We start from the raw sequence: 12,235 nt of genomic DNA on the forward strand, positions 1-12,235 counted from the left end.
ACAAGCTCTCGTGCCAAGCTAAGACTGTTACACCTACTTCCCTTTTAAATTAGTAGATGCACTTAATGCCTGAGGTAGAGTCTCATGCTAGAAATCAGGTGATCGCATAGAAAGTGGCAACCAAAGGCAGCATGTGAGTGCAGATTGACCTTGAGGTCAGGTGAGATAACTAAAACTACCTAGAAGAGTTGCTAATGCAGAATTATAGTGTCTCGTGCTCCAAGAGGGACAACAGGTTTCTAAGCATCCTTGAGGTAGATAATATATCAGGATAATATATTCTCTCTTCATTTGGTTTGTCTTGCTCTCTCAGCAACAGTGAGAGCCAGTACTTGCCCAGCTACATAGGATTTGGTTCACATTTCATGTACCAAATTTGTTTGCTGCGTATATTCTTACAACCGGGATAAATATTTCTGAAGTGTAGTGGCTTGTTTCATTCCAGCTTCATCCCGCACCTACAATCCCACAGTTTGGGAGAAGCGTGGAGCTGGACTTCTCTCCTTTCTGTACCACTTTTCTACCCAAACAGTCAGTTGGTAGGAGTCCAGCTTTATTTACTGATATGCGTGCATGCATGGCCTTGGCTATTGCACATTTTAATTAATTGAGGTCAGTAACCATAAATGGACACTGTTAACTGACGCTAGTCCATGTTTAATACAGCAAGAGCACTCGCCTTTAGTCAAGCAGGCTTTTGTCCTTAGCTGAAAATTGAAGTATGAAGAGACGACATGCACTTGTAAGAGCTCATTAGATCCATGCTGGGGAGCCGTGTCCACGTCAGTGTTCTCTGGCATTCATTCACCATTATAGCTTTGTAGGTGTACAAGTTTGGCATCCAGCAAGGATTAGGCAAGCCCAAGCATGCTTCAGCTTATGCGCAGCAGTTTTCTGGACTGAGGCAACTAAAGCTGTCCCGATTTTTGACCTGCCATTTTCAGTTTGAGGTGATATCTCCCAAATCACCAGTTGAGTCTGGCCCAGTCAGATCTTCCCACAGATGGAACTGCTTCCATTATGAACAGAAAGTTGCTCATTCCACCTTTCTCTGAAGCAGATTTTTGAGGCACACAGGATGCAAAAGGGATAAGAGTAGGGGAAAACCGTATTTCGAGAGCTAATGTTTGTTTGCTGAAAATTGGGTTTCACTCAGTATTAAATTTTTTTGTGCTAAGCATCCAGCCCTGCACAAAGAATAACTGAACAGAGAGAATAGTAAAATTAGTAGAAAATGTTCCCAATTATTTCACTGGTGACAGACTCTGTTGTAGACCTCACAAGTTACTTTACTGATGATTATGAGCCATGCAAGCAAAACAATGACTGTAGCATTGAACCTGAAAAGAGACTGAGGAACATCCCACTAGCTCAGATACTGAGAGCTAACAAAGAAGTGGATTGTTGATATTTGCAAGAACTTTTGTTCACCTTTGAGGCCAACCTTGATTTGCATTCAGAAATATTAAAAGTTCCAGATATTGGCGAGCTCTGTATCCTAAAACTTGTAGTTGTTGGAGGCTGTGGCAGTTGGAAAATAATATTGTGACATCTTTTAAGTCACACATTTCTCCTCATCTCTTTGTTCACCTTGTAACTCTTCCAGTTATCTGCATGAATCATTGTTTTCTATCTTACGTGATTGATAGGATGTATTTATTTATTGTAAATGGATGCTTTTCATCTTTCATTTCTTCCTTTCTCTCTCTCCCCTGACATTATCTGTGTATCATAAAATTCCTGTACTGCCTAAATGTATTTGCTTGTACATGTGGTTACTCTTTAAAGGAATTGCTTTTCTTTCGATTGTGGATTATTTTATAATAATTTGTTTTCAGGTTATAAAAACAAGTTCTTCCCTTGTGGATTTTGGATCCCACAGATATTTTTAAGATTTCAAATAAATTCCATTCCATGAAACAAGTAACATGACATAACCCAGGCATTTAATTGTGCTGCTCATATGTTATGTTTTAAAATAATACGCTCTGTCTGAGTTAACTCTGTCTGAGCTAGATAATTACAAAATAATGCTTAAATCCTTCAAAAAAAAAAACCAAGCTCTGAAATAATGCCCCCCCCCCCGCAAAAAAATTCACACAATGGCAAATTAACAGTTGCAAATAACATTTCCAGTATATGTGCATTATTATGCTTGTGATCACTTAGGTTTTAGGGCAGAATGCAGAGTAATATAAACAAAATTTTACTCCCTGCCCTACAGTCTAAATGCAAACATGCAGAGAGGACAACAGGAAGAGGCAAGACTAATAAACCAGCGGAAGGGCAGGAGGTAGAAGATCAAGAGAGGAACGTGAGCAGCCATAGTTGCTTTGCTTCAGTGCCACATGACTGGATTACAGCTTTAGAGAAACTTCACAGCAGAGGTGATATTTGAGCTGGGGTTGAAAGGAAGAGAGATAGAGAGGAAGGTTTGAAAGTGGAAAAGAGAAAAAATGGTCGTGGGAGTACAGCAAGCTTGATACATCTGAGTAACAGCTGAGTAGCTGTATCTTATAAGCAGCTGGAGAAGTATGGCTGTATAGAGGGAGTGATGGGTTGGGATAAAATGAATGTAAAATGATTGTGTACTCAGGTAGTAATGAGAGCCACAGAATTTGGTGAATCAGTTCCAAGACAGAGAACAGAGCATAGAAGAAGAGAGGTAGCTTAATGATGGTCGAGTGGTTGGGATAATGATGCAGTGCTGGTGTACGTACGTCTGTGGTTCTTCTTTGTTGACATCATAATCAGAGCAGAGCATTCTTTGCTGCCATTGTCGTTCCAGTGCCAGAATGAGAGCCACTTTTTTCCCTCTCATCAGACTCTTTTTTTAAAATGGATTGTGCTGCCACAATGTGACTTTATTCCCAAGTTAACACATCTGGTTAATGAGACTAGGTTTATATTTTCTAATTTATTTTTGCAGCCTGAGAGATAAAGGCTGTTAAAATTGACTGTAAGGTGCAGTTGAAAAGGCTTGCGGTTTGTTTGTTTTTTATTTTTAGCAGAGTGAAGCATTGGTGTTGTTTCACTTCAACAATTGTGACTTTTTCATCTGGATTTGCTGTTATACCTAAATACAGGCATATAGATAATTCAGCTGTGCAGATGTTAAGCATTATTGCCTACATTCCCAGAGTCTCTTCTCTCTCTTAAGTCTCACAGGAAGCTGATCTGAGAAGTTGGTCTGCACTTTTCTGAATTAATCCTGTCCATGACTGGGAAAATATATTGCACACATTTTGTGGGAAGCTAAGTCTCTTATTATTATGCGGAACACTGTTGCTGAGAACTTTGCTTGAGAGCTATTTGAATAATCATTTGTTCAGGAAAAACTGCAAGAACTTTGTCCTGTATCTCTTCAGAAACTATTTTATGTGCGTTTTGCTATGGTTTGTTTTATGTTGCAATGGCTAGAGCAGCTATAAATGCAATGCAGTAAATAAATAAAGAGAAAATATATGCAGCATTGCAACAGAAGCACTTGCTCTCTTCTCTCATCTGTACTCGGGTGACTTTTTTTCTTTCCAAGCAGGACCATCCTTCCAAAGTTTTTTTTTTTTTTTAAGAGTGTAGGAGTTGCTTTTGGCTGCTTTGCCCAAAGTACCATGTACATTCAGTTCCGGTGGTTCTAGTAGGCCTGGTGTTGCTCAGTGAGTACACTAACAGAAATCCAGGATGTGTGGTGTCTGTTCCCAGTATTCACAAAACCCAAATAATTCAGGAGACATAGATCTTGTTAGCAGTTCTTGAATCTTTTCCAAGCGAAGAAATTCTTCTAGATAATTACAATTCTAGTTCATTGAGGTGAAATGTTTTTCCATTTTGTAAGACATCTTCTCAGCAGAGGTGCTGTTTGTTTTCTGTGATGGGCGATCACCTTATGACTCTTTGATTTTAGTTTCTCTGGGCTAAATTACATATGTTGAGCGCAACCTCATTTGTTTATACACATTCGCCCATTCTAGGATAAAACAACTCACTTGTGCCCCAGAAGCCTGGTAGCCCTTCCGGACAGGCCTTTTGACGTGTTATTATTTTACTTCATACATGAAACGTTCCAGGGAAATTAAAGGAGAGAGTCACGCATTCAACCCTTGTACGTTTTGCCATTGCTTTAGTAATCTTTTTTCTTACCACACAAGATCAGTTAAGGATAAAAACACAAAATAGCTATAAAGTATACTGGCTTGTGATTGCTAGCACTATCAGTCACCCTCACTTCAATGCACTTGCTGTAAAACTTGAAAACCTCCACACCCTGTTCCATCTGCAGACAGTATAGACCTGTGAATACTATCCTTGCATCTAACTTGGCCGTGTGCCATACCTTTTGAATTATGGCTGTTGACTCTTTGGCAGAATTTAAATTCATTTACTGCTAGTGCTTGTTGTTTTTCATTATTATTTTAGCCAGGAATACATTCCTCCTCAAGAATTGTCCCAAAGTCATGATTTTAATATATTTTTTCATTCCCTTTAAAAAGACCTATGTGGTTTTCACAACTAATTATGTAATTTTGAATTACAAATCTGAGAAAAGTAATGCAAACATTTTTTCCAACTGGTTATGTTGAGTGGAACTTCCCTCCACACACAATTTTCACTTGTTTTCCCTTAGGAAGTTGGAATCTCCAGATTTGCATAGATAGCACTGCCAGTATTTGATCTAGTTAGAAAAGGCACCAGGGGCATGGCTAATAAGGTTAAGCTTTGAGTGTGCAAATCTAGAGACTAGTCTGATGCCTTGCCAGAACCTCTTTTGTTTTATGCAGAGCAGTTGTGAAAGGTGAATGCATTAAGCAATTTGGTGGCAAAGATATATGAAGATAAAGGTCCTGGCATTGTTTTACAATCCAAGATTCATGCTCATAACCACAAGTGTTTTGCATAGCAGATGGTTACAGGTATTTGTAGGAATTTGGTAACAGGAATTTTTAGGAAGTAGCAAGATGCTGGTTTTCTCCCCATAATGATATATTATCTCATAATTTTTTATTCATATGTTACACTCACTTGTGACGTATACTGTGCTGTTTTAAGTCTCCAGCAAGCACCACAAGAAACTATTAGAGACAAATGGAGCTTCTTTTCTTCATTTCTTCTCCTGCAAATCCACTCCAAATATTCCAGTAATGCAATCCCTTTAGCATCAATGATGCTTGCTGTGATGCAGCTCTTTGGGTTGCCTGTGAGCAACTTGGATGATCCAGAGATGTCATCAAGTGTCAGTTGTACCAATGAAGAACTTGGTATCCTAGTGGTGTTAACAATTCTTCCTTCCTTCCTTTCTTCCTTCCTTCCTTCCTTCCTTCCTTCCTTCCTTCCTTCCTTCCTTCCTTCCTTCCTTCCTTCCTTCCTTTCTTTCTTTCTTTCTTTCTTTCTTTCTTTCTTTCTTTCTTTCTTTCTTTCTTTCTTTCTTTCTTTCTTTCTTTTTCTTTCTTTCAATGCACACTTAAAATTTCAGTTAAGTTAGCTTTCCCTCTGGATATTATTCATTTAATCCCTGGAAATCTTTAACACAGGTTCCTTTCAAATTAAAATGCAAAACCCACCTGGAATAAAATGTATATATTTCAGGCATTGAGTCCATAATGCCATGACTTTTGAGCTTCCATTACCATTGATACTTATCAGTATTACTAATCAGCTACCATAACTTTTCATATATTTTGGAGCTAAGCTTTGGCAGAGGCAACTGGGAAGTTTGAACTTCATATAGAAAAAGATGCTCTTTGTGTGTCTTTTGGTTTCTGGTATTATGAGAAAATATAATTAAAGTTGTGAAAAACTATTGTTTTGAATTACTTCTGTCATGCTATGAAGTTGATTCGGTGAAAGGTTTGTTGGATATTCATGTTCACCATGTGAATGTGGCATTAGCAGCCTTTATATCTCAGAGGACCAGTATCTGAATCCTTTGTGTGTTGCTGGAGTCTGAATTGATGAGTTGTGAAAAATAGCAAATTTTGAAATTGAAGTCCCATTTATGGTTGTCCTGATGAGTTATATTTAGCTTCAAGATCAAATCAATCATTCCTTGATTTTAACTTTCTGTATATATTCGATCTTTAGCATGCTGGATTACGACACGGAGAACCTAAATTCTGATGAAATTTACAGCTCGCTTCGTGGGGTCACAGAAGCAATTGAAAAGTTTAGTTTTCGTAGCCAAGAGGATCTAAATGAACCAATTAAACGAGATGGAAAGAAGGACAGTGACATTGTAAGTAACTATTGTTGGCTTTGAAAGGAATTTTAAATTTTCTTACCTGGGGGACCCAGCCAGTGATTAAAATACTGCAGTGATTCTGAAAAATTTTTTCCCCAGAGAGAACATTTTCAACCCGTTTGTCATTGTTAATGCCCATTTTTATTAATGATGGTTGAAGTAAACTTTGGCCTAATTCACTACTCTGCCTCCACCTTCCAAGACATATAACAGAATACCTCAGCTCGAGAATCCCAGTTCCATCTTGTCTGTTCTAACTTAGATGTATAACCAGTCCTATCATGGATAATAATTATGGCTTAGTCACATTCTAAAACATTTTCCTATCAAAGTGCAACATGTTACTAAGGTGACATTAGCTCTGGCTATTGCAAGTTACCCCCAATAAAGTAATTTTACAGCATTTGCTTGCAACATTCTTGCAGGTTTCTCGGGATGGTGGAATAGCATCTTCAGCCACAGATATGCGTGGAAGCAGTGATGTTGTGGAAGGAGGAAGGATGGCTCTCGACAACAAAACTTCCCTACTCAACACTCAGCCCCCACGTGCCTTTTCAGGACCCCGAACCCGAGAATATAACCCTTATCCGTACTCGGATACTATCAGCTCCTACGACAAGAGTGCTCTTAAAGAGGCTGTGTTTGATGATGATATCGATCAACTCCGAGATGGTTGGTTTTGGTTTGTTTTCTAAACTCTAGGCCAGTTCTGTCTTTGCTGTAAAATATGGGTGTCCATAATTAATTCTTAAGGACATACGGTTTTGACAATTATATATTTTTTTCCATGATCTCCGTCTCTTTTTATTAATATAAATGAGAAATTTTCCATTCACTTTGTGGGTTGAAAGCCTGGCAAAGAGTGAATTGGCCCAGCAGGATTGTCAGAATTACACACAAAAAAGGAACAAGAAGACAACACAGAGTATTTGTTAAAGCCCCTTCCCTTTTAAAGCCCTTCTGTACCAGGATTCCATCAGTGTTTGTTGCAGAAAATACACAAAGGAGAGATATATGAACCTGAATGCTTGGATACTTGAGCCAGGGAGTTGAGAATTGCCACAGCTTCGTGGTATGAGTCTCCTGTGCATGAGGGCACAAAGATCAATTTGTACTTACCTTTCACTCTGCTTCCTGGAGCCAGTGATGGTTCATTCATGAAACCAATTGTTTTACAGTTGCCTCCAAGACTGAGCTGAAAATGGTGCCCCATTCTATTGACCCATTGGCAAGATGCAAACACAGAGCAGCATTTTGCAGTTTCTTGGGGGACAGTGAAAGAATTAAAAGATAGACAGGTAGTCCACAGTTCACTGGGGAAAATATCATCTGCCACATTTTTTTTCTCTCTTTTGAAATTCTTACTGCAATGCTGCCTTGGTCAGTCACTCAGCAGGCCACCATGTTCCCCTCAAACTACTCAGCTAAAATGGCATATCATGAAGTACTGTTATTTTAGGGGGAGAGAGGAACTTCAATCATCACTAGGCAGTCAATATATCATACACACATACAGCCCTCTGGTAGTATCTCTCCAACTAAGGCATTGTGATGGAATATGGATGTCCACTGGAATTCTGACTGATGCTTAACTGTCGCTTGCAGCTAAAAAGGGGGAAAGGGAAGTGAGAAGAGCAACAAAAAGCCTAAATTTTGTGAATGAAAATTAGGGCGAAAGGCAAAAACGTTTTCCCTCTGTCTTAACTAGCCTTCACTGTGCAAATGGAGTGCCTGCACATCTTCGCCTTATTCTGTCAAGTTGTCCAGAATATGGGATGGACTGTGCAAAGCAGTTTGGTAGTTACAGTCCATGGATAGCTCTGTAGGAGCAATCCTCCCAAGAGCATGTGGCCTTTTGAGTTACTACCTCCAGCTGCCTCTTTGTTTCTCTTAGTCCCCATGGCCTCCTAACTGAGGCACTTTCTGTGATACTCAACTAGCAAATAAGGGCAGAAGTGTATGGGACTTTAGGCTTAAGGGAGGGATCCCTCAGAGATCCTGCTTCCAATACAGCAGACTCTAGCATGGTGTCTGAGGCCTGGCACAGGTGTTCAGCTGGTGGTACCAGGGCCACCAGGCCCTTGACTCTGTGGACTCTGTTTTCATGTCATTGAAAAGAGAAACTTCAGAAATACATTTCGCTTATGAGTCACCATAAGTCAGAATTGACATAATGGCACATTATTATTATTATTATTATTATTATTATTATTATTATTATTATTATTATTATTATTATTATTATGAAATCAAAGGTGCTTTCTGCATAAAAATGAAAAGAAAGGTCTTGAGAACTGAAGCATCACGTGTTTTCATTGGTGTTCCCCTTCCACCAAACAAAATAAAAACAAACAAACAAAGCTTTAATGGCGACATGGTTATAAACTATAACACCAAGACAGAGCGTATAATAATTTTCTGGATAAAACTGTATAATCAGGCAAGCAAAATAAAAATATAGGTTCATTAGCAAGAACTATTTTGATTGTGTCCCATCTTCAGCCATTTATTGCAGTTGTTGCTTGTTTGCTTTCATTATGAAGTGACTTGCATATTACTTCTTCCATCAGTGCCCATTGATCACTCTGATTTGGTAGCGGATCTTCTAAAAGAATTATCTAATCACAATGAACGGGTAGAAGAACGGAAAGGAGCCCTTCTTGAGCTATTGAAGATTACAAGGGAAGATAATCTGGGAGTTTGGGAAGAACATTTCAAGACTATTCTGCTTTTGTTGCTTGAAACCCTTGGAGACAAAGATGTAAGGAACTGGCCTTTTGCTCTCTGGATGTAGATGCATGTTATAGTGATATCAGCCACATGTTTGGGGCTACTTTTTAGATAGTTTGGCCATCGTGGGAAGTTTAGTGGTGAAGGATATTGCTTTGAACCCAGAAACGTAGTGAAGCTGAAAATGGCTGCTTGCTTTGGCAGGCTTATCTGGTTCTCCAGAATAACAGATATGGCCAGACAGAGTTAGAGAAAGACAAGTTTAAAAATAAATAAATGTCTTTTGTGTGTGTGTGTGTGTGTGTGTGTGTGTGTGTGTGTGATTGGTTCTTTTCTTTCTTTGTATCAGAAATTAGGCAGCAGTCTGTATATAACCACATCTAAAATGCAAACTAGTTTTAAAAAAATGTGGTTTAGATGAGTACTGTATGTCAGATAATTTTGCCCAAGAAGAAGTAATATCAAGAGTATTTGAGGCAGTTAATATAGAATTCTCCATAGTACATTTGGAGGGGCATAAGTTACACTGACATAAGAGTGAAGTTGCCTGGTCTTTGTGCTTGCAGAGAACTATGTCGGTGCAAAAGCCTTATTCCCTTAATTCATCTTCATCTTCTGCATAAAGAAATGCAACTTAGACCCAATATTGGTAATCATATATGTCACTACTATTTTGTATACATAGTATCAAACATCTGTGAAGACCTCAGGTCTGGTCTTAATAGATGTCACCCTCGGGAAACTGCTAGGGTCTCAGTATCCTCCCAAGGTCCACCAAAGATAAATGTCCTAGGTTCCTCTTACATGGACATTGTTTTCATTGCTTTGGACAGCACCACGTGGGTTAGGTCTAGCTGCCTTTTAAAATGCTCTACACTGCCACTGATGCAGGGTCACTCTAGGACCTTGTGAGAAATCTAGTTAGCCATGCTTATCGGTGTGGTGCTCCTTGGAGCACTGCTTGCTTGCCACCTTGGTCATGTAAGCCCTTCAACATCCACCAAAAGTGGAGGGTCCTCGCCAGAAGCTACTTAGTACAGGACTCCTCTCAGATCTAGATCTGGCCCTGGATAGCTTCTCACCACTAGTTAACATCTGACAGAATAGTGGCAGATTTGTATGGATATAGTTATCAAAGCTAACACCAGGGAAATAAATATGTCATTGGAAAGCACACTTTGCTTATTATTATTATTCTGGTGAAACACAGTTGGTGTTATTCTGGCTGTCATAAATTTTATAATCTTACATACATTTTACTTACTTGCCTACTTAACTGCATGCAGTTATATCCAATTGCTTTCATTACAGCTTCAAGGGCAATTTACAAGTAGCAGATGAAATGCAAAGAGTACCAAAAAAACCCCATCCTATTATTATTTTCCTTCTCTGTTCTTTAAGAGGAAATGGACATTCCAGTCTTGGAAGGCATCAGTATGGGTCTTTTCAATAGTGTTTGAATTTTTGGACTTAAACCAAAAGCAGCCATAATTAATGAAAGCACTGCTAAGTTGTTGGAAAAGATGTATTAGTCTCACTCAATAAGTATTTCCCTTGCAATACTATGTATATACTAGATACAGTGGTGCCTCGCTTAACGGGTGCCCCGTTTAACGAATAATCCATATACCGATGAAGATTTTGCGATCGCAAAAGTGATCGCAAGACGATGTTTTCAATGGGGAAAAATCGCTTTGCGATTTTCCCCCTACTCCCCATTTTCACGCAGCTGATGGGCGGGGCTTCGGGCGGATGGGGAGGGGAAGGGATTCCCCTCCCCATCCTCCGGAGCTGTGCTGAAATGCCGGCTTCAGCATCGGCTTTGGGAGGGGAGGGGGAAGGGATTCCCCCCTCCGGAGCTGTGCTGAAATGCCGGCTTCAGCATCGGCTTTGGGAGGGGAGGAGGAAGGGATTCCCCCCTCCGGAGCTGTGCTGAAATGCTGGCTTCAGCGTTGGCTTTGGGAGGGGAGTGGGAAGGGATTCCCCCCCTCCGGAGCTGTGCTGAAATCGGCTTCCCCCAGCTGACCGGCGGCGGCGGTGGAGGGGATGAGGGGGTGGCTGGGGAGAGCCGGGAGGCAGGGCAAGGCCCGGGTGTTCCGGAGGCCCTCCTCCCTGCGGCGGCGGCAGAGACGGGGGTGAGGGGTGCTTTGGGGAGAGCTGGGAGGCAGGGCAAGGCCCGGGTGTTCCGGAGGCCCTCCTCCCTGCGGCGGCGGCAGAGACGGGGGTGAGGGGTGCTTCGGAGAGAGCTGGGAGACAGGGCAAGGCCCGGGTGTTCCGGCGGCCTTCCTCCCGAGCCCTCGCTCGCCCGCTGCCCAAGGACGCCCGGTGTCTCCCGGGCTGGCTAGCTGGCTGGTTGGCAGTGCTTTGCTATGATCGGTTCCCTGCTTGGGGAACTGATCATGGCAAAGCAATGCTTTTTTATCAGCTGATGGGCGGTTGCAAAATGGCCGCCGCTGTTTTCAGGATGGATTCCTCGCTTACCGAGGCAGCGAAAATGGCCGCCCCTATGGAGGATCTTCGCTGAACTGTGAGTTTTTGCCCCATAGGAACGCATTAAACAGGATTTAATGCGTTTCTATGGGGTTTTTTGTTCCGTTTAGTGACGATTTCACATAGCGACGTTAATCCTGGAACGGATTAACGTCGCTATGCGGGGCACCACTGTATTCCAAAAGTTAGACATCTACTGTCAGCCATGCATATTTATTGCATGTGAGGATACAGCCTGGAACTTGTTTTATCCTTTTTGGATGCAAAATCCTTGCCTTAATTGGCTTACATTACACAGGCAAAGAAGAAAATAAAAAGAGAAAATGTCAGTAGTACATCAAATTATTTTGTGCACTTATCCTTCCTGCAAAGAATCAAGACAAGCTAAGGAGAAACTAGCCCCAAATCACTACATTATCTCAGGGCTTAATATTTTACCTGTATAAAAAAATTGAGATGCTGTTAATACAATTCTGGAGGAAGCCAATACAGCTTTCTTGTAAATTGCTTATTGTCTGCCTTTTATGTCCATCAGCTCTTGTTGTTGCTAATGCATTGGAAGATTTAATCAGGAGACAAGTCATGTGTTAGCACATGAATTGCGCAGGTGACTACCAAAGCATCAGGATGTACTTTAACAGTTTAGTCTGAAGCAAGTTAGGCTAAATACGACTGTGTTGAAACTGTAGGCACTGTTTAGAATGGCTGTCATCCAAAATCACAACCCAACAGTTATATAACCTGAGCTGCTGTTCCTGTATTCTCATTAATGACAGTCTT

General features: G+C 40.7%; 1 protein-coding gene across 6 annotated transcripts in view; it reads left to right on the forward strand.

The window, feature by feature from the left end:
• Window positions 1-12,235, forward strand: part of CLASP1 (cytoplasmic linker associated protein 1) — a 232,228-nt gene that overhangs the window by 196,291 nt on the left and 23,702 nt on the right. For all 6 annotated transcript variants that reach the window (XM_072985237.2, XM_078377580.1, XM_078377536.1 and 3 more), the window contains 3 exons: window positions 6,079-6,229; window positions 6,661-6,907; window positions 8,806-8,996. In XM_072985237.2, the coding sequence (XP_072841338.1) occupies window positions 6,079-6,229; window positions 6,661-6,907; window positions 8,806-8,996 (589 nt within the window). The remainder of the gene's footprint in view (window positions 1-6,078; window positions 6,230-6,660; window positions 6,908-8,805; window positions 8,997-12,235) is intronic.

The sequence above is a fragment of the Pogona vitticeps genome, chromosome 1 (genome assembly GCF_051106095.1).
Source record: "Pogona vitticeps strain Pit_001003342236 chromosome 1, PviZW2.1, whole genome shotgun sequence".
In the NCBI taxonomy this organism is placed as follows: domain Eukaryota; kingdom Metazoa; phylum Chordata; class Lepidosauria; order Squamata; family Agamidae; genus Pogona; species Pogona vitticeps.